Source organism: Micrasema longulum, unplaced genomic scaffold (assembly GCF_059751315.1).
Source record: "Micrasema longulum isolate JH-2025_06_02 unplaced genomic scaffold, ASM5975131v1 h1tg000191l, whole genome shotgun sequence".
Classification (NCBI taxonomy): domain Eukaryota; kingdom Metazoa; phylum Arthropoda; class Insecta; order Trichoptera; family Brachycentridae; genus Micrasema; species Micrasema longulum.
This window is the reverse complement of record NW_028277396.1, coordinates 589,990-613,533: the sequence shown is the minus strand read 5'-3', so window position 1 is coordinate 613,533 and position 23,544 is coordinate 589,990. Positions and strand designations below refer to the sequence as shown.

The 23,544-nt window shown below is 31.0% G+C and overlaps 1 protein-coding gene across 6 annotated transcripts in view; it reads left to right on the top strand.

The window, feature by feature from the left end:
- The window catches only part of LOC148283830 (EGFR adapter protein-like), a 478,123-nt gene that overhangs the window by 382,237 nt on the left and 72,342 nt on the right, over positions 1-23,544 (top strand). Inside the window, exon 1 of one of the 6 annotated variants that reach the window (XM_088243136.1) lies at positions 3,768-4,377. The exons of the other annotated variants lie outside the window; for them this stretch is intronic. Coding sequence (XP_088099262.1) covers positions 4,354-4,377 — 24 coding nt within the window. The 5' untranslated portion in view covers positions 3,768-4,353. Of the gene's footprint in view, positions 1-3,767; positions 4,378-23,544 lie in introns of those variants that run through there. 6 annotated transcript variants of the gene reach the window in all.

Below are 23,544 nucleotides of genomic sequence, written 5' to 3'. Positions count from 1 at the left end.
TTCGACCGGTTTCGAGGTTACTACCTCATCGTCAGGAATTTAACTAACTTATAATTACACGCGTTGCTATTTATATAATAAAATATTGTATGAAAGAGACAGAAAATTGAAAGAAAGAGAGAGAAAGAAGATAAAATAAATCATAACGGGAATAGTTTTAAAAGAGGACTCGAAGTTAAATTTAATTGATTATTTATTATTTGAAGTTTTTTAATAATGGCTGTACTAATTTCTAATCGTTCTAAATTATCTAAACGTAAACCATTTTTATTGACATGCAAAATTTCTAAACACGTTTCTTGATTAAATTCATGGTTTTCGAATCTTTTTTTAAAAATCAAAAACTGTGTTCCAAATATGGAAAAAAATCTTATGTATGAAGCCTATGTCAAATCTAAAATATGTTATATGCAACAACTACGGGGAACAGGAAACCAAAATGATATAAACAGACTACAATGACAGTAAAATAAAATATTGAAGGTAGTATATGACCTCCTTTATCTAACACCAACTAAAGAACTCTTTAAAAGAACCAAACAATTCAATGTTAACGAACTTTTTCAACTAGAATCTTTAAAATTTATTCATAAGTTAGCCACTGATATTATTGTAAAAAAAGAATTAAAACTTCTAATAAACATGGATATAATACAAAAATATTAAAAAATACCACATACAACATTCCAAAACGAGACAAGGAAAATCGATTCTAATAAATTAGGGACTGAAATTATACAATAAACTACCAGACAAAACTAAACAAAAGACTCAGACAAACTTTTCAAGCGATGTAAAAAATATTTTTATCAACAACAGAGTATGATTGAAAAATTATTTATATTATTTTTGTAAAATGAATGTAATAATCCGTAAGGGTAAATAAATAAATTTTTACAATATTTGAGTTTGTCCAAATGTTCGTAGACAAAAGACTGGATTTCACCCCCTAGGAAGTCATTAAGTAAAACAGATAACAACAGGGATGAAGAATACCTTAAATAAAGGAATATGGAAGTCTAGGCATTTCAGCTCTTTCACTTCACTTAAATCAAGAAATGGAAGAATTAAAGAAATATAGATGTTCAAACAAAGGCGAAATGGTGAATATTACAGCGTGTAAAGTGGCCACATAAACCACCCAATGACAGGTCATAAGCCCTGTAAATGCCCAGACTTCCATATTCCCATATTTAAGGTATTCTCCATCCCTGTTGTTATTTGTTAAATATTTTTTTAAAAAAAATAATTAAACAACAATAAACTATACAAATAAATCAGCGAAAAGTGACTTTTTCCTCTTTACCAAAGCCACAGGTTTGTCGTTCTTGATAAAATCTCTCGCGGTTAGCATCCAGTAGGTATTTGACTACAATGGTTTTGACATAATAATTAATTTTTTTTCAATATTATTTCTTTATTGTCCAGTGCAATCTGTTGCATTGTGCAGTGCATGTGTGCATTAGTGCATGTGTGCATAGTGCATAGAGACGTAAATGCCGTAAACTTAACACATTCCAAGGATTCGACCTGATCGTTTATTCCCAGCGTGGGTACTGCACTCTGCAGTACTGTAGGTAGTTAGTAGTTAGGTACCCTCTATACCTACTTCTGAGTGCAAGCAATATCAGACCTATCGTATCAAAGCTACCTGCTTAAGACTTGTTCGTACTATGCTATTCAACATTGCATCGTTAAAGCTTTTGTTGATTCAACTGAATAGCTTAGTTCCCACATAATATTGTGAATAATGTTATATTGTCCATGCTTGTTAAATTAAATAAACTTTAGGATTCCATTTAAGACCACCAGACTTAGATGTAGTTTCTACACAAAATCATTTCAAACAAAGTATGTTCAGTTCTTAGTTATCTCCGTTGGTGCGAATACATCTGAATGCCAATAATTTTCACGAAAAGCACGAAAATTATGTCAAGTACACAAAAATAAGTTATCAGTAAAAACAAACATTTGAACAAACTCAAATACTGTAGTAAAAACAATGTTTAAATTAGTCACTCTTTTGCTACTTAATTACTATATTGATGAAATAATCTTTCCATATTTGTATATAGGTGTAATTATGTGGGTGTATTCTTTATTTCTTTATAATCGGTTTTATTCTTCCAGATATTAAATGACACTTTATCAACAATATTTTAAGTTTGTCCAAACTTTTATAGATTATTATTATTTAACTCCCTGGGAAGCTGTTTATATTAACATATTACATATTATCAGCTCTTTAACTTCACAAACATCAACAGAGGAAATAATTGAAGGAATACAGACTTTTTAATATGGGCAGAATGGTGAATGTTACACAGTGTGTAAAGTGGCCACTTAAATCAATCATTGACAGGTCATAAGCCCTGTAAATGCCTATCTCTGTTGTAATATGTTAAACTACACTTTGTAAAAAGTAAAAAATAAATTGCGTACTTTTTAATAACTTCTATTGTATCTTTTTAAACATGTTTTAATAATGTTACTTTTTAAACCTTTGTATTACTGCTACTTTTTATTGTTTATAATTTTTATTATGTATTAAGCGAATTTGTATTACAAAAGCCCTACGGACGTTTAACGTATAAAAATATTGAAAAATATTAAAAATTATCTTTATGTAGAGTCCCAAAATAAATAGGAGTTGTTATCAAAGATGTATAATATTTAAGAGTAAACTCTGGCTTTAATTGATTACAGATTATAGTTCCTTGAGATATTATTATTGACCTGTTTATGTATAAATTTGAAATAAGGAACTGTATTTAATCACGGTAAATACCACTACTACTACTTCTACAATCACGCCATTTTCCCGCAGGGGTAGGCAGAAAGAATGGACCGCCACACACTTCTAACCTGGCGTACATTTCTAACTTCTTCCACATTTATACATCTTGTCATATATGCCCTTCGGTTCTGCCGGCTTTTGACATAGCCAGACTTAAGATTATGGTTTATCAGATCATGCCACGTCTTCCCTAGTCGTCCTCGTCTCCCGCTACCGTTTATTTTCGCCACATATTTCTGTTTTACCATTTTTTGTCATCCATTCGTTCCACATGACCAAACCATCTCAGATACCCTTTTCGAACATTATCAATTATACCTGATTCAGAATTATAAATACCGTTTATACACACTTTATGTATATATTTAATATATTACAACAATTACACGGTAAATACCGTTTTTTTAATAACCTCTTAATCATTCTCAAATGAATAAAATTTCATCATTTATTAATACAATAATATTTTCTGGATAACTATTAAAATCATTAATTTTTTTTAAAAATATAGTTAAATTATGTAAAAGATTTTTCAATTTTCAGGAAGTTAATTATATAAAAATAATCACGGGTACCCGTCACAATAAATCTTCACAGGTCGCAGTGGCGTCAGGAGCTTGCATAGCACTGACCCCCACCACTAAGAATAAGATAATTATGTCAGTAAAGAATCTCAATCTAGTTTTGAAATGTGTTGATAAAGCAAATAATTATTACAACTCTTTTTTTGGACTTGCATGCATTATACTAACCGTACGTTTTTTGTTGTCGATTATTCAAAAGAAGCGTACTCGATTCTCCTAAGAATATTATTCACAGCATTCACCTGGAATTCGATGCAGTTATCTATGGGACGGTCGTTGATTCCGAATCGGTATCCGGTGCGAACGCCCCTGGTCCGCTGCCGCGAGGTACTGGGTAGGTAGTAGGTACACCATTGCCATCTGTCGTGGTGGGGGAACATTCCATCCAATACCATTGGCCGGCGTGAGATTGCCGCTTGTGTTTGTCTTCATTCCATCTCTACAATATCGCGCGCGAGAAGTCCGATCGAACAAAACTACGAACCCCTTTTTGAATTACTCCCAGAATCCGCTAAAAAGCAGAGACAACGGTGTTTGAAAAAATAAGGTAATAAATGTGCAGTGTTTATTAAAGTATTTTGTCTGTGGCGCTGTGGAAACGGTTGTTTCACAGAGCAGTGCGCGAATGATTCGAAATGATTATTTGAAATTCCAATCGGAATTCCTATGTGACGTTTGCGGACGTCCGCATTTTCGACTGTTCGCATTGTTTAGTGTCGTGAGAACGTCGCTTTAACTCTATATTCATATAAATTATTTTCTCTACATGATTTTGAACTAATTGTGTAAAATCTAATTACGGTGTTATCAATGAATTTTCAGTGTAGTTTGTGAGTGCAAATTTTAAAGTTTTAGTCAGTGTTTATGATTGACAGTTTGAACAATTACTGTGACTGTCACGGATCATATCGGTGTAATTGGAAGTTTCGATGAAGCTCTCCCGGGCAGTACTGGAGATGGAATAAAATAAAGATGGTCACAAGTCGCTTGCCAACAGTAAGTCTAGAACTGGTTCAAGTTATTAAAACTATAAATTACTTTAATTGTACCGTGTTATTAATATTTTCTCTGCCCCGTCGCAAGGCACAAAAATTAAATTCAAATTACGTTCAGTCGGATAGGTATTGGAAATTACGTTTTAGTTTGTTTTAGTAATAGGCAGTTTGTTACAGAAGAAATCATGTTTGAAATTATTAATTCTCATGGAAGTTATAATTATGGATTTATTAAAAAACTGCCATAAACAAGTTTTCATTAAATCTTGGCTATAGAAAATCATTATTTTTTTATATTTTAATTAGATTTACAAGTTTTACTCTTATTTTTTTATTTTCATAATGTCGGCCTCGTGGTGTAATAGTCAGCGCATTTGCCTACCATGCAAGAGTTCTAGGATTCAATTCTCGACATGGTTGATATAAAATATTTATTTGAAAGGGTGTTTTTACACTATAATATTTCATGGTCGCTGGAGTGGTATCTAAAACGTAAGACTCATCATCTTGCCTTCATGTGACAAAAAATATCAAGATACGCTGCGATTAGTGTACCAATGCAGTGCTCTATGCACCGTTCGGTGCGGAAAGGGAATGATGATGATGATGATACACATATTTGATCAAAACAAAATGAAAAAAAGGCAAAAATGAGAAGAGGAATCGCTAATGAAATGTTAACAATATCACATAATATTAATTTCGATGCCTTCAAATAGTCAACATTTCTTTTTTTTCGTTTATTGAAAAAAAATATTGACAAAATTTGTGTAAATTACAAAATGGTTGGTTCATAAATAATTGATAATAACCTTTCTACCTCTCTAATAGAGTGAAAAGTCGTGTTTAGAGAGGAAGTTCATTTTACATTTTTTTATATATATATATATATATTATAGTCACACATTTGTCTTAAATTTGATTTACATTTAATTTTTACTATCTTAAACAGATTTTTTGCAAACATTAAATATTATTTTATAATTTTACAACTCGGTATATAATATGTATAATTGTACTTTCTTCATACATTATAATTTTAATTATTTGAATGAAAAGATAGTGTCTACTGCATAATACGTTAACGCATACTATATCGACAATCTTTTGAGTATGTCCAAACGATTGTAGACAAGCTGGCTTTCTTCTCTAGGGAGTTATTTAGGTCTACAGGTATTGCAACAGAGAGGTAAAAAAAACATTTTGGAGATGGGAATATGGGAGCCTTGGTATTAACAGCGTTTATTACCTATCATTCAAGTTCAGGTTCAGTGCCGGAATACGGCGTTTATTGGCAAAAAAATAAAAGTACATGCGATACAAAATAAAACAAAATAAATATTTGACATCAAACTAAATTGCAAGCAAATAATCAGAGCATCTTTACTAGATTAAAAAATACCTGGTCTAAAGCTACATTTATAATATAAATATACACTATAATATATTATAATAAAAAATATAGTTCTACATTGTAATAAAAATAAAGAAATACCAAAAATGAAATCCTTATAACATTTATGAACAAGTAAAAAAAATTAAAACAATGATAAAAAAAAAAAATTAAATTAATATACGACAAAAAAGTCAATAAAAAAATTAAATTTAAATTTAAAAATATTTTTTTAACAAATTGATCACTAACAGTTCGATTTCAAAAAACTAAAAAAATCAATTTAAAACGAAGTTAAGAAAATGACGGATATAAAAATATTGTATAAACCAAATGAATGCAAAATAGACATTAAATATTGAAGATTGAAGGCAACATTAAATTTTTATTCTTAGAACCTCATCCAGCTGACATCTTCCGATTCTAAGGACTTCAGCTGGGAATAAATTTTTGAAAGAATGAGCAATGTCTTGAGGTATCTTATTATAGCATTGAGGCATCATTGCTAGTTTATGTGACCACTTTACACTCTGTGTAACATTCATCATTCTGGCTTAGTAAAAATATCTTAGTGCCTTAATGCCCAGATTTTCATATTTTCTTCTCAAAAATGTTTTACATTTCTGTTGCAACAATTTTAGATCGCGTACTACTTAAACCGTACCAATACATTTTTAGTCTACTAATAAATTTCACGAACGATTAGTTTTTATGATTGTGCGTTAGTACAATTCCACAAGACTGCGAAGAATTAGGATGGACTGATTTTAAATAAGTCATTTTCATTTATTAGGTGGCTACTGGCTACTCTCAGGAGATTAGTCGACCTCATGGTGCACCAAATAGTGCGTTTGCCAGCAATGAAATAAGTTTTTAAAAATTAAGATATACCATGTCCGTAATCGGCTAATGTCACTTAGTACACCAAAGCCTATATTTATTTCAGAAATATATTGTTGAGGTTAAAGAACTGTCATTATCGTGTAAACACAAAGAATTTATATCTTTGATAATAACTTGAAACCTTTTTTTATTGTTTTGTAAGTAATTAATTTATAAATATTAGAGGGATTTATTGGCCTATCACACGAATGCTCTAATCTAATTTAACGCTTTCAACCCGGGTGTTCATTCCAACGTACACAAACTTTGAGATTTGTATTCTCCCGTACCTACTGAAAATGAAAAGCGGCTAGTTTGTTATTTAATCACAGGTATCCATAGGTACGTTAATTTTTATTCTGCTTATGTTTTTATATATTAAGTATTATATTACATACACAAAATTACACATTTATAAAAAAATGCTTTGACTGTCTAACTATGGTTATTTTTCCCGTTCTAAGACAGTAAAATAAAGTAAATAAAAAATACAGTATTCAAAACATGGAAAGAAAGCAAGGCATAAAAAATAGTGACAATATAATCAAAAACATGGTAGAATACATATTAAAAAAAACAAAGTAAAAAATGTATTTTAAGAAACAGTAAAATATCCAACATAATACATAGTAAAAAACATAATAATGAAAAAAGTATACACTGTAAAAAAAAAAACTTCGAAGTCGGCATTATTCGAAAAAGTTTGTCTTTTTAGTTTAACACCGGCTTCTAGCTAGTTTTTTAGTTTTGGAGCAATAAGACTGAATGTTTTTATAAAATATGTTCAAGCTCGGTTTTAAACCTATTTTACTAAAATAAAATTACTTGATTAAATAATATCACTTTTATCATTGGGCACTGCATCGGTAAACCGAATGCAGCTTACCTCGATCAAATGTTACATGAAGATGAGGAATATCAGTTTTACGCTTCAGGTGCTAGTCCAGAAACAAAAGTTTTAAAAACCTTTAAAATCAATTCTACACGCTCGCACTACCAGGAATCGAACCTAGGACCACGAGAATGGTAGGTGAACGTCCCAATCATTTTGCAACGAGACGAACTTATCTCTACTCGATTTAGTTATTCAGGAATTTTACCTTAGAGCAAACATCTAGTCGAAAGTACTCGTCCAGGGTTCTTGTTATATTTAACTGACAATACTGTTTTCTTCATCCACCTGGACACAAAGAACATAATATTTTGTAAAACGTGTAGTTGACGTTGTAACACGTGTGAAATGAATTTTTACTAATTATTTATATTGAAAACCCAAATATTAATTGATTCATTAATAATGAATATTTAAAAATTTCTCATCATCATCGTTCCTTTTCCGCACCTAATGGTGCATAGGGCACTGTATTGGTACATCAATTGCAGCGTATCTTGATCATTTTTGTTACATGAAGGTAAGATGATCAGTCTTACGCTTCAGGTACCAGTCCAGGGACTATGAAGTATTCTAGTGTAAAAACACCCTTTTACTTAAATATTTAACAATTATTACAGGGTATTAAAGATAAACAAAAAATACGAACAATTTTTAAATAATGCCTTTAGTTCATATTAAGAAATAGAAATTAATTCAGGTCTTAAAGGGTTAAAACTAATTTGATTGAAGGTAAGATCGTGTTGGGGTATCTAGCTCAGATATATGAACCATGCTCGCCTCGTCCATATAACGCGTTAAAATATCTTAATTTTTAGGGCCATCGCGCATTGTAAAAGTTGTCGCACTGGAGTCGACATACTCCAAATAAATATATACGAAGTAAGCCTGTTTTTTTAAAACTTTTTGATTGCTAGGTATTTCAGAACATGAATTATACCTAGTGTAACAGCTAGTAATCTCGTGTACTCATGTAATACTCACAATTTATAAAATGTACCTTTCAACCCTGTATAAGAATAAAATATGGCCGATATAGGGATAAAGATAAATGGCAAATAAATAAATGGCTGATAAAGATGATGAAAAATCATTTACCAAAAATGCTGAAATACACAAATATTATACCAGACAACCAAAATATTACCACTTTAAAAAGCAAGACAAATACACTACATTCAAAAATAATGGAACACTACAAAGACTCACCTTACCACTTGAAGAATTACGTTGGGAACAAATTTTAAATCAACCTGACAAAGCACATGATGATTACACTAACCAGATAATACATAACTAAGCTTTATAATGTTTCTCATATAATCCCGATAGTTTTTAAAAATAAATATAATTACACTTAAAAAATGTATTTAAAAATTGATGGAAATAAATGAAAAGAACCGTCAAAAAACGAATTACCGCATATTTTGTGTAGAAAAATATGCCTTTCTCCAGCTCATATTGCAAGAGAAGATAGAAAATATACGTAAAAAGCCACGAAAGCTTTGGAATCTTAGGCAGTAATTTGAAATACCAAACGCAGCAATTCATTCATTGCATTCATCAGAATGGCCAAGGATCGAAAGGAGTTTCAATTCAATTAATTTATTTAAATATAGCATATACATTACAAACATACATTCAATATGTAAAATGCATGAAAGAGATTCATGTCAAAGTAGTAGGAGAATCTTGTTTCGGAAAACTCCTTCGGATACATGAAACAGATTCAGAGCGATGTTGTTCAGCATAGCAGTAGCCCTTCCAACAGGCATAACCATCGGCAGATTGGTCCTGTATATTGGAATATGAAACAATCTATGCTGACGCTGTCATAGGTAATTATCAGGAACATACAGACCAATGCTCATCATAATCTCAGGATTATCGACAATACCACGTAACTATTGATAAAATTGTGTAGTCAAATACACATCCCTTCTAGTCTCTAAACTGTTGTAGCCAAGCATACACTGGAGAAACTCGGTCGGGTAGAGCCAAGGATAATACCCGCACTCTCTCATGTAGAGATATCTCAGAAACTTCTTTTGGATTTTCTCTATCATAAGAGAGTACTTCAGTTTATGTGGCCCCCAAATCATCGAGCAACTCTCGAGTCTACTTCGCACCTATGAATTGTAAAGAGTTCTCAGTACGCGGGTATTTTCAAAAACCCTGACTGTACGCAGAACGAATCTCATCATCTTCAATGCATACCACTTTTAGTGACTGCCGCCAATCTACGGTGGTACGAGAAGCGACGAATAACAAAATTAGATTTAATTGCAATAAACGTCAATTTTGTCAGCATGGAAATAAAAAAAAACTAAAAACAATGGTAAAAAGATGAGGCGTTATTGTGATTCGGTTTGACCTGTCGTGGTTGGTAGCCCTTCATCTCTTGTGTGGTTCAGATTATCAAACCATACTAAGTGATAATTTTTCTCTCGTTATAGTCATGATAATACGAACTTAATTATGCACTTAAATTAGATTAGACTTAATAAAATACCTGTTGTGTCCTAAAGTTAATGTGCTATGTAAGTAACACAGGGATGTCAGATATAAATCTGAGAAACAAGAATGTTAAGTAGATATCAATGTATTTTTAACTTTAATTGATTAACTTAGAGGTTTACTCACTTTTTCGATTTTGTTTCTTTGTATAATCATTTTCATTAATTTGATTGCGTTTTTTAGATTGGATTAGAAGATTTATTTTTACAGTGTGTTTTTAAAAAAAAAAAATATATTTATACTCTACAACTCATCAGAATTCATTTTGTTAACTGTTTTCAAAAGCCACGGTGTTACATGAATCCCCGGAAATAAAAGTTAGTTAAGAAGACCATAAGAAATATAAATGTTTAAGTAAAACGGTGAACAAATATGAAGAGAATTTGTCTTCTTCTCAATAAAAGTGTACAATCTACTTCTATTGTCCTTAAAAACAATTAGCAAGTACTTGCACCATAAAGTTGTTAGCAAGGGGTGGGTAACAGAGATGGTAGGCGCACGGATTGAATAATAGATGAGGCCAAATGGGTAAAAAATGGGTTTTTATTATTTTTTACTTATGGGATAGATGGAAAATTATTTTTAAAAAATATGTATGTTTTAGACATACATCAAAATTATGGAAAATATTTCATTCGGTATGGGACACCCCCGCGAGGGGGTGTGGAATTTTTTTTGGAACAAATTAATAAAAAAATAGCCAATGACAGGTTACAAGCCTTATTAATACCTTGACATAAATACTTCCTTCTCAAAAGTGTTTTTTCCTTTTGCTGATATCAATTTAAAATAATTTATTTTTAAAAAACACCTCATTCATCTTTTTGTTCATATTACCTTACTCATCTGGAAAGGGTTGTTCAATAATTTTTATGTTAGTGTCCGGGTTATTTTTAAATTTTGTTTGTTTTTTATGTCGAGCATATGGTGAATGAGACAAAATAAAGAGCCAGTGATTCACAATGCGGTCAAGTTACACGGACTTCACGGGGCTATTCTTACAAAGGGTGATGATAAAATACGATTTTAATCCCAAGATTTTTTATCTGCCTATCTATTATAGTATTTTTGTATTCGTAGGCGGACTGTGGGTTTATTCAGGTAAATGGTTTGTGAATTAAATACAAACTGTATTGAATTTTTTGGTTTCATTCTAAACTGGGACCCAGGAGAAACTATTAAAATGCCAGTTAATTCAAGATGGTAAGTAGTTGATAGCGCCGATGGGAAAAAAATAGACAGCTTGTTTTTTTAGCCAATAGACAGGCTTTCAGAAGCCTTTATGTATTGGCATAAAATATTTATTTACGTTGAATGAACTTTACTTAAACAATCTCAGATATTAATCAAAATTAACGTAGGTATGGTAATATGTAGCATGATCAAGGCAGACCAGTATTTGTGATACAGCAGGGTGCGAACCTCAGCCCTCTGATTCGGAATTCACGGCACTACCGAGAACCATGATTCGTTTTAGTTTTCTTTTTATTTCTGTTTAAAAATATTTGATTTGATTGTGCTTTTATTATTTCCATATTGTGTGAGATTTGTTTTTACTTACGTATAGTTTTATTTGATTTTCTATTGAAAAAAAAAGTTAAATAATGGTTATAATTGACACGTCCAAAGTATAACAATTTTTCAAACCCACGGCTAGTGTTTAACCTATTAGCTACCAATGTTCCCATTTGGAACTTATAGAATAGATATTTTACAGTACCGAAATATTGTTTTATATTTCGGATTTGTGACGTTTCTTTTGATTTTATACGATCAAAATCACGCGTACGACTCAACCAGTTGTCATTTGACATACGAAATAAATGGATTTTTTGCATTTTTCTCAGATCGATACATTTGTGATTGTAACATACAAACTGTGAGTATTACTATTTTCTTTTAAAATCTTACGACCAAACGTCTTTTTAATTAAATTATTACCATAAATGTAGAAAAAATACGCATTAAAAAATATTTTTAAATTGATGAATTCCAGACGTGCGTCTGAAATATTTTTTTGTTTTAGAAAAACTATTGATATGCCGTGTTTGAAATAGTAACCATTTAAAATAAGTAACAGTAACAGCTACTGTTTCACTAACTGCAAAACTGTTTCTAAATAACATCTTAGAGCAGCGAGGGCAAAAAATTTAATTCAAGTAACCGCATGAGGCCTCCTTTAAAAATTGCTTTTTTTTAAGGAACCGTCCTGACAAGACATATTCTGACTAGTTTTTCTTTACAGTAACAGTTATAAAATGGTTTCACCAATTTTAAAAGAAAAACCCTTTTAAAATAACAGTTTGTCTTTTTGTGAAGCTGTTCTGTTTGTTTTATACTTTTTTTTAGCATCTCTAGTTCAAATAGTATTTTCATGTTAAAAAACGTAAAATAAAGGGCGTTTTCTCCTGTAAAACGCAAAAAAAGTGTACAAGACTATGTCACCTTAGGGTTAATGAAATTATTTTATCAACAGACAGGTGCCGTGGGGCAATTGGTAAGACAGCTAACAGTAAAACTAGCGTCGCGGTTTCTATTTTCGCCAGTTGCAAGAAAAAAATGCAAGAAAGATTTTTTATCAATTGGTCTGGATGTTGTAGTATATTTTTTATAGTTTCCTTCTATCCCGTTGAAAAGCCTCAAGAAGAGGCTTAGCGGGTTATTCATTTAAAAAAAACATAATTTATCTAGAACTTTTTATTCGATCATTCAGATTTTGTTCATTGTCTTATTTGAAAAAGTCTTAGTCATTTAGCTTAGCTTCAAGAAATATGTTTGATGGATGAAAGATAATAAATTTAAATGCCTCCATATTTAACGTTTTGTGGATGGTAATTGAAAGAAAAATGCCACATTTAGAGGAATAAAGATAAATGCATTTCTGCCGCCTTCAAATCTGACGTCTTGTTTGAATTATGATCCTAGTGATTTATTGCTTTTAGAATTATTATTCTTAAGCCATCAGCGTCGGTCGGCATCAAGACCCAGGGAAACCATGATACAATGCCCACTTTTTCCATAAGTTTCTTTGAAAGTAAATGTGGAAAAGTTTTACGATTATATTTGACATCAGTTAGGCTTTCAACTTTAGGATATTTAAGGAAACGTATAGGAACTCTTGCAACCTTCAAGAAACGCCTGAAACATTACCATATTATATCTTTAAAAGGCATAGGCCTATTTTCGCCATTGGACAAGAGACGGCTGATGATAATTATGATGATTATGATCCTTAGAATCCTGACCTGCCTTTATTTTATTGTTTTTTAATATTTCTTACCTTTCTTTGGTTCCTCTTTTTCTCTCCTTCCAAACTCATTATCTGATTCCACATTGCTCATCCTTTAATATGTGAAACATAATTCAATTATTTATTAAATTTGTTTAATGTACGTCCGATTTCAACAGATAAAACGGGATGCTTTTATGGGTTTTTGGATAGTCCCACCTCCCATAAGAAACAATTTCCCAAAATAAACGAAATTAAGAAGACATGTAAATAATAAATATCTGTAGTGTTTGAGAAAAATACTGCTCTTGTGCCATAATCCAAGGAGAAAAAACGGGAATAAGTTTGTGTGAAGAAAAGTCAGACCTCGATCCCTCTTAGTTAAAATATGTATATATTGTTTCTAAATTATTTTTATATATATAATTCGTCTGTACGTGTGACGTCACTGAACTCTTCCTAAACGGCTTAACCGATTTACGTGCGGCTTTCAGCAAAATGTAGATCTTTGCGCTGCGCGTGTTTGTAGATAATATTAAAGTTTTCAATCGAATCTGTAAAAAAAAGTTAGAGGCATAAATCTTTTTTTCATCGACTCATCAGGGTTGCATTCGACGAGTATGCAAATACAAAAAAATGGAAGGATGTTATTATTATTATTATTATTATTATCACAGATAACTTATATAGCGCCATTTTTGTGAAAATCACTTCAAGGGCGCTGTACAATTAATAAATATCCCAGTACGTCTTGCAGCTACAGAGCGCATGGACGGTTGGGATTCTAGTTCCTCGTTTTCAATTAAGATCAATCAAAAATTATAGCAGATAGGAGCTAGATTACAAGACGTCTTACAGCTACAGAGATGTTGTCTTTTTGTGTTTAAAAAAAGGTTGGTTTTTAATGTTTACAAACAACATTTGCTTTTATGGATCCGAATCAGATTCTTTCCTTACATTCCTTATAATTTCTTCCCATTTATTTCTTTTTACTGGATTTTTGGTAAAAATAAATAAGTATTAACTGACATTCAATACTTTTTTTCACAATCAAATCACATTCACGAATAAAATGCACCCCTGTTGGTGAGGAGAGCCCAGTTTGATATTTGTAAAAAGAATTCTCTATTTAAAAATGAATTATTTTTGGTTTTGGAATTCAATCATAAACTGATAATTAGGTACATACTTCAATTCAATATTTGAATAAAATAAATTTTTAGTTTTAGAATTCAATCATAAACAAGTAACTAGATGCCTACTTATCAATGAAAAGTCTTTTTCCAAGCTATTGGCAGGCAAGCCGTTTGGGCAGGATAACGTCTGTCGGGTTATAGTTTAATATAAATAGTTGAAAATTTTCCATTAGCAAAAGCATCAACGATTGGTAAATTAATATAGCATTTGAATATGGAAACAAATATATTGTAATATGTGCTATGTTCGAATATAATGTTTGTTCTATTTTAAGACTAAATAATGAAATAAAAAAACATCTTTTAAAAAAAGAAATTTTTTTTAAGTAACTTTATATTTGTTACATGACGGTAAGATGATTAATTAATGCTTCAGATGCTAGTACATAATCATTTCCTTATCCATCTTCAGTGGTGCATAAAGCACTGCATTAGTACTCAAATTTTGGCGTTAAAGGATCATTTTTGTTCCGTGGAAGGTAAAGTGATTTGTTTAATACTTGAGGTTCCAGTCCAAAAAAAAACGATATATTAGAGTAAATTACTACGCTTAAAACTAATATTTTACGTCCATCCTGCCAGAAATCGAATTGAGGACCTCAAGCATGGTAGGCGATCGGACAAACTTACACCCTAAAAGGCGGACGTATCTTTACTCGATTTCATTTCATTAATTTTACCCGAGAGTAGTCATCGAGCCGAAAACTATCACACATATGCCAGTACAATGATTGTATAATAATGCATTGTAAAAACACCATTTCAAATCAATATTTCATGTTGACCTAACTGATTTACCCGAAACCTCTTGCATAATAAGTTAGTGAAATTATCACTTGAACACGTGCCAGATAAATAAATATGCAATAATAGAGGGGTTTTATTTGAGTTTATTGAACAAATCGATAACGTAAACTTATAAAAGTATTCCAAATCAAATATTTCAATGTGTTTCTCCATGTTAATTTCATGATTGAAAAAATGATTTATCTGCGATAATGATATATACATACTGTTTTTCCTGTCAGGATTAGTTAATAATACCGACGGAATTTTTAATTAAAACCGAAAGAAGATCGTTATACGGAAGCCTAAAAAATGGGCAGATGAAATATTAATTACTTAATTTTTTATTTTGATTCGAGGATACTTTAAAGCTACCTGAAGGGGTGGGTAGATCTAACTGTTTCGTAGATGCAGGTAGATGAAATATTTTACCCTTTTACGAGAATAAATCAAAATAACTGAGTTCTTTTGATTATTTTACTCAAGGGGGTGGTCTATCCAGAGTCGTTTAACACAAAAAAAACTACCCACGAATATAATTTCTTTGAGGGCAAAGATTTTAATTTGAATTTGTATTCGGGGGCAAGAAAATTACAGTTGTGTGTTTAATACAACCAGAACCCGGGATGAGTTTTTGACTACTCTCAGGTAAAAAAATTCGTCCATAGTCATTAAAAAAAAGTCCGCCTTGTAGGGAAGTGGTTGGCACACTTGTCTACCATACTTTAGGTCCTTGGTTCGATTTCTGGCAGGTTTAATGGGAAATAACGTTTTTTGACGTTACTACACTGCAATATTATGTTGTTTCTGGACTGACAACTAAAGCGTAAAATTGATCACCGTACCTTCTGAGTAACAAAAATGATCCATATACATTGCAATTGGAGTAACAATGCCGGGCTTTATGCACTGGGTGCGAATGGGAATGAGAAATGACGATGCTGAATTTATTTGTGTCGTTACTTTTGTTTTTTTTTTTGAAAATGCCTCTTATTTACGATTTGTTAAAAATAAACATTTGTACTAATTTTTTTAAAAGTTACTGAGCAAAACATTTAAAAAAAGGAAGTCAAATCGATCTTTAATTTATTTATCACGCATATTTAATAAAAACTTTGGTACCTAAATTGATGTTAAAGGTTTATTTCACCTAACAACAAAAAATCTTTTGCGGTTTTAAATTCTTTCCATTTAAATGTCAAATTTATTTGTACGCATTGACACGAAGCAGTTGTGTTTTGATAAAGATTAGGTAATATTTTGTACCAAGTAATACGAGTACTTTTGCAAAATTGAGTGTAAATAATTTAAACGTTTAAAATATTTAAAAAATGTCCTTTAAATATAAAGAAAAAGTATAGACATTTTTTCTGATGCAAAACCCGTATAAAATACAGCAAAAATAAAGCGAGGAAATTTTATTGAATCAAGGAATCCGTCTAAAAAAATTTTTTTTGATCCTATTGAGCTTCAATTATTATTTAATTTATTACATAGTTTTATTTTGTTATTAAATCTTATGGATATATATGATAAATACGGATATGGTAAAAATGTTGGCACAGTGCGACTTCAAGTAATATTATATGTGAAGTGAGAGACAAAGATAAAACGCTGGACCTCAGACACTCAATTCTTTATACCCGTGACCTTAAATCACAAAAATGTTCAAAATTTATTTTTATCTTTCAATCGTATTCAAAATGAACCCAGCCAACTTTCTTAAACGGCGGAGTAATGTTAAAAGTATGGCGATTAAATTTTAACTGTTCCTTCAAGTGTAGCGAAAGGAATGGAGGAACTTAGAACCTTGCAGTTAAAGTAAACTTATGCTCTAACCAGAGGTTTTATTGACTTTTGAACAGTTACGGTAACCTGTGATAGAATGAGAAACTTACTAAAGTGAGCAAAACTTTCAGGCAATTTAGACGGCAATTCTCCTCCATGGAATCATACCATTTCACAGTTTTATTGTTGAGCCACGTTTTGTTTTACTTTACACGAAAGTTGTAATTTTGATAAATAAATATAAAAAACACGATGTATCCCCTTAAAATTATAGTAATAGGAAATAATGCCATTCTTTCCATACATGCGTTGTTTTCTGTACATCTATTCACATATTATCTTTTGATCTAGCCGGACCGAAGGGGAGGATTAGAATCCTCCATACACTGATTTTAATTCGATAACTCAAGTATTATTAAAGCTATTTGCCGTATATTTTTTGTGATCGTGAAATTAATAGAAAGAATCATTTTCCTGATTTGGTTTTTAAATTTTGAAAAAGTTTTTTTTTTTTTTTTAATATTTAAACAAAAAAAGGCGTAAATAAAATAAGGCTCAATTTCACTTTATGTACATAAGCATTCGGCAAACTAACAAAAATGAATATTATACACGAATGCGTAAAATATGTGTACGCGAAAACATGAATAAATTATTGCACGGTCATAAACACATCCTAGTGTTATTTTCCTGACGCCATATACAAGTAGGCACTGGGGTCGTTTGGTCCCCCCGTTCAAATCATGTGTAATTTTTGGATGCTTAGTGAGGAAAAGGTTAAAGCACACACGCCGATTATTTCAATTTCTGACAGTATTTCATATTCAAGAATTTTTTTGCTGGATCAGTCTTGAAAACTCTTTCGTCGTTTTCGTTTTAAACATTCATCCAAATCTTCCTTGCTGTATACCTTTGTATGTTGTCTGTTCTCAAGAGGGTTGTTTCTCTTGTGAGGTGGATCTCCAGCTGTCCTTTTATCTTTTGGGAGGCCATCCACGAGGAAGAGTTCCATGAGGCTGATTATGAAGCGCAATATAAGGGAGTCTAGTATGGTCCATTCTTTAAATAGGACCGTACAAGTCCCTCTTTCGTAATCTACTACGTCTTAAATTGTTACCAGGCTCGCATATTTATTTTATTCTGTTGTAGTTTTCATCAACATACGCAAGATACATATTTTTAGCTGTTCTTTCGGCGTCAATTTGTTCAACACGTTCAAACTAGCACAGCACCCATTTCTTATTTATTGGCAACATTCTAATAGTAAATGAAATAACCAAGACCATCTCAACAGATGAAGAGAAGTGTATTTTGAGAAGGGATTTTGGAAGTCTAGCGCTAATAGCGCGTTCACTGCATCAAAAGTGGTCTAAAAGTTTAAAAAAGTGGACTTTTATTTCATCATTACTATTCTCCGCTCGGAAAATGAATGTCAGTCAATAATCTCAATTTCTTTGAATTGACAAAAACAGATAACTTAGATTTATTGAGAAGCTTAAATTTAATTAGGAAGGCAGTATGAAGCCAATATATTCTAAAATTGTCTATCCGTTTCAGAGTACGTCTTGGCCGTATTTTGTTAAATGGGCGTTAAAAAATGCCCATAGAACTGGAACCGCAACTTATTCTATCACTTCACATCAGAACTAATCGTATTTAATTGAGAACGGTCTTACCACTGTCAGGTCCTATCAATGACTTAATAATTTATTATCGTCATTTCATTATCTGAACACAACGGTTATTTAAAAAATGAATTTATTAGATCATCAAAGTCGAAACTAAAAAGTACGTCATTAAAAACTATGCATATGGTATTTATGTGTTTTTAAAAATGGTCAAATAAAATCATTAACCTGATATTTTCATGTTAATCGAGTACTTCCTATATGCTTGGTTATTAAAGTTTAGAGGCTTTGATGTATTTAGATCGTGTTGATATACTAAGAACAGCTTTGACAGTTTGTATGTTCTTAATTGGGTCGCTATGGCATAAACTTTTCGTCTAACATTTGTTTTTTCATTAAAATAAATTATTAGTATTCGTTTTTCATTTATTTTATTGAACATTTTGAACAACGTAACAGTAGCGAGCGGTGATTTATTTTATAGGTAATCTACTAAAAAAGTTCATTAATAAGTTATGTAATTAATTTAATTTTTAATTACTATTTTTTCTATGGTTCTGTGAAAATCAACTCAAACAATAATTATTATAACCCCCGCGATATACGTTACACTAGTTTAATACTTTACTTGTACAAAAGATTATTAACAAATACCACAATGACATTCAGTAGATATTTCCATTATGCTTTGACTGTCAACGCTGAGCACTGGCCGGTTCCTTTTGAAATAAATAGTGCCAAAAACGGCCACTGCAAACGCCGTATGTCTTTTGTGATACATAATATGTCAACGGTATCCTACCAAAGAAAAATAATCCTTCAGAAATAATGTTCGAAATACTATTTTCCAAATAGAGAATCTTAAAATAATAATAGTAATTTGCAAGCTTGTTTTAGTACTAAAAAAGCTGACTTGGGTTTACTTGGGAATACGCTGAGGTAAACGGCTAGTTTCATCGGTCATGGTTATTATAAAACATTATTATCGAAAGTAAAATATAATGGTAAGCTGTGCATAATCGCATATTTTGACGATTCGCCCCTGCAATGTAATGCTCATTGGAGGGCTAATTGATTTAAGAAATCTCTTTCAATCAATTGAAAACATTTTTTCAACTCTTCCATCTGTTATTTTTGTAAAAGTAAAAGAGTTTAGTGAAACCTATATTGCTGTGGGTGAGATTCATCAGGATGAACTATTTTACCAACTAAGCGACTCCTGTAGACGCTTTTTCATTTAATGTATTTCTTAAAATTGTTTATTCTTATGTTTTAACATAGGGCGAATAGTGAATATTACATAGTGTGTAAAGTGGTCACTTATAGCAGCCAATGACATCTCACAAACCCTGTAAATGTCTAGACTTCCATATTTCCTTCTAAAAAATGTTTGACATATTTTTTAATTTAGATCTTAATAACTCCCCAAGGAGTGAAATCCAACTTGTCTGCAAACATTTGTGCCTACTTAAAAAAATGTTGACTAAACTACTGCGAGTTGGTTAAATTTTAAACTTACTTATAAATTTCATGTTCTTGCCAATTTAGATTTTAAAATTTTGACAATGGACTTCAATGGTTTTTTTTTTTTTTATAAAAAGAAATATTTGCGTTCTTATGATTTAACCAAATATTTAATTTTGAGGGCCATTTTCAACGAGTTGTAAATAACTCACTATTAGAAAATGGAATCGAGTTGGGGTAGAGTGGGATTCAAACCACGGACCTTTGGTTTGTGAGTCCGAGACACTAGCCACAGGACCACAACCCGATTTTGATATGGTTGACACATTCATGCGTTAATTGAACAAAAAAAAAACTTTCAAACACAAAAAATATTATTCAATTAAAACATGGTTTAGGAATGGTCTTTTATTTTAAAAAATATATAGCCGTATCTCCATAAAAATAGATAGAGAGAAAAAAACTCTTCACCACTATTTATTTGCATACAGACCTCGTTTTACTACGTGTCATGAAGCAACTTTACAGTAAATAAATGTTTTTTTTTTAAATAAATACAAAATCCTATGTTTAAATTGTCTATATAAATTGACTATAAACAACGCAACATTAATAGTATATCTTCTTTTTGCGGTGCCTTATCAGGTCGTCCCGACGTTGGCAATCACTACATCGAAAGCATTTCGGTCCTGCGCTACTCCGAGGCCAGGACAACTGCTCGTTGGATGTATTCGCCATAGTGATGATAAGATGACCAGAGTGGTTTCCTTACCTTCCCTTAGCTGGTTGATTCTGGTTTGGAGGCGCCAGAAACTCGCCTTTCATTATCTCGTTATATGTGGTGATCACACCATTTTAAGTGTGATTCCATTGCCTGGGGATCTCGACGCGGACGTTAACGAGTAGGACTAGTCAGTTGTGTTGCCAGTGGAATGCAACTGGAAATTCGCAGCATTTAATAGAATCACACCCTCCAGCAAGATGTGACTCACTGCAACCCTACTGACATGACGGTTTGGAACCCCAAAAGTAATAGTTGATGAGATTTTTTATTAAAAAAAAAAACAAAAATTGGCTACACGTCGCTTAAAAACTTTTGCCTTTCCATTGTCGATATATCTTCTTAAGCACACGTCAATTATTATTCCTACTTTAGACAGTTCATCTTGAAATGTTTAAGTGTTATGTAGTTTTCCCGGTTTGAATTATTTATGAATATGCAATAAATTTATAAATAATACAAAAAAAAACATCATAGGGGTCTTTTTTTTATCTGCGCTACTAATTATTGTGTAAAATCGGTATTGTTTTTGACCAGTCAGTTTTATTTTAAAGTTTTTTTTTGGATGTTATGGGAAATATAGTTTTGTGAACTAATCAATTTATAGAGATTTCAACTTTATATTTTATATTAACATATTACAACAGAGATGAAGAACATTTAAGAGAAGGTAATATAGAAGTCCAGGCATCTACAGGGCTTATGCTTAGGCTTATTATATTTTATACTTGATGCGTTAAAAGTTTTTTCGATCCACTTGGAAAGAGAGAATTATGTGAAAAATACGTGGCTATTAAATTTCTCCGCAATCAATCATCTTTGTAGAATTTCTATCAGAGATGGACTGTATCATTCTTATGATACCTTAAGATTTTTGTTGGATATTCAAAACTAGGAACAGAAAACGACTTAGAAAAAGATAGCACGCTTACCCAATAATTAAGAAATAAATTATATTCATCACTCCAACCAATGACATTTCCATAGACATGTGTGATGATTTTATGGTACATCATCTTTAAAATCATAATCTTTAAAAAAAATTAACGCTGATAATATAATAAACTATTTTTTTTTAATAATATTTGGCTCAGTTTGATATTATTAACAAATAAAAAAACCGCTGAACTTCCTAAGTTGCAATAGATTCCTGTATTTATTTAGTTAAAACTTGATGAATATATTTACTTATTTAAACCTAGTAGGCATTCTTAAAGACGATATATACGCCATAAATATGACAGAAAAAAATGGATAATAGTATATTGTTGTCGCTCAGGCTAAAGTCACTAACTCTCAAAACATATTTTTTTATAAAATGTACAATAGTACAATGGTACATGGTTTGAATGCAAAGCGTAAAATTATATTATTAAGGAGACAAACGTCATCAAGGTAACTTTGTTAGAAAAAAGATGTGTAAATCGGAATGATTTGTTTTTCACTATGTGACTTTATATTATTAAAACACAATAAAAAACATGTTAAAAAATATTACTCTAGATAAAAATATTTTTTTCAACATAAAGTATAATAATTATTTCTTATGTTTCCTTCTTTTCACTAACTCTTAAAGTTTGCATTGTAATAGATAAACAAGCAAAAGTCACTTAACTAAATTTTAGCCACGTTGGCTCATTTAAAACCTTTCAGATATTTTTAAATATACAAGAAGGAAAAAATTAATAGTAAAATTTAATTATTAAAACGACATGTGTTAATTATGTCATTTACACAAAACCTTAAAAACGCAAAAATCTGATTTGTTTTTTGTCTCCAAACTTTCAAATTGCGTTTTTTTAAAATTATATTTTTTTGGATAAGTGACTTTTGCCTGATTGGCGATGATATAGTCAAAGTAGATATAAACAAGAATATATCTTGATTAATATAACAGAGAGGAAATAAAATTGGACAAGGTGGGAATGGAAGAGGGGGAGAGACGGTTATAGTTGAATTTGATTCCGTGATCACTTGAAAGAAGACAAGGGACAAGAACTTTAAAATATGTGGTTCCGGTAATGTTAAATTTGTTACCAACCAATCTGAGAAATGGCTCTACCAAAAGTGACAAAGGCAAAATAATAGACTGGCTATTCGATCAGTAGTTAGAATATTTAAAAAATTGAATATTTGTAAATATAGATATATACTCGTATATAAAATAGAATTTATAACTTAGTAATATTCTCATAGATGTTTATGTGTGTATGTCCATATGTATGTATGTGTATATATGTGTATATATGTATTTATGGGTATGTATGTGTGCATGTACGGGTATATTTATGTATGGATATGGATGAGGATGTGATATAGATATAGATATAGATATAGATATAGATATAGATATAGATATAGATATAGATATAGATATAGATATAGATATAGATATAGATATAGATATAGATAAAGATATAGATATAGATATAGATATAGATATAGATATAGATATAGATATAGATATAGATATAGATATAGATATAGATATAGATATAGATATAGATATAGATATAGATATAGATATAGATATAGATATAGATATAGATATAGATATAGATATAGATATAGATATAGATATAGATATAGATATAGATATAGATATAGATATA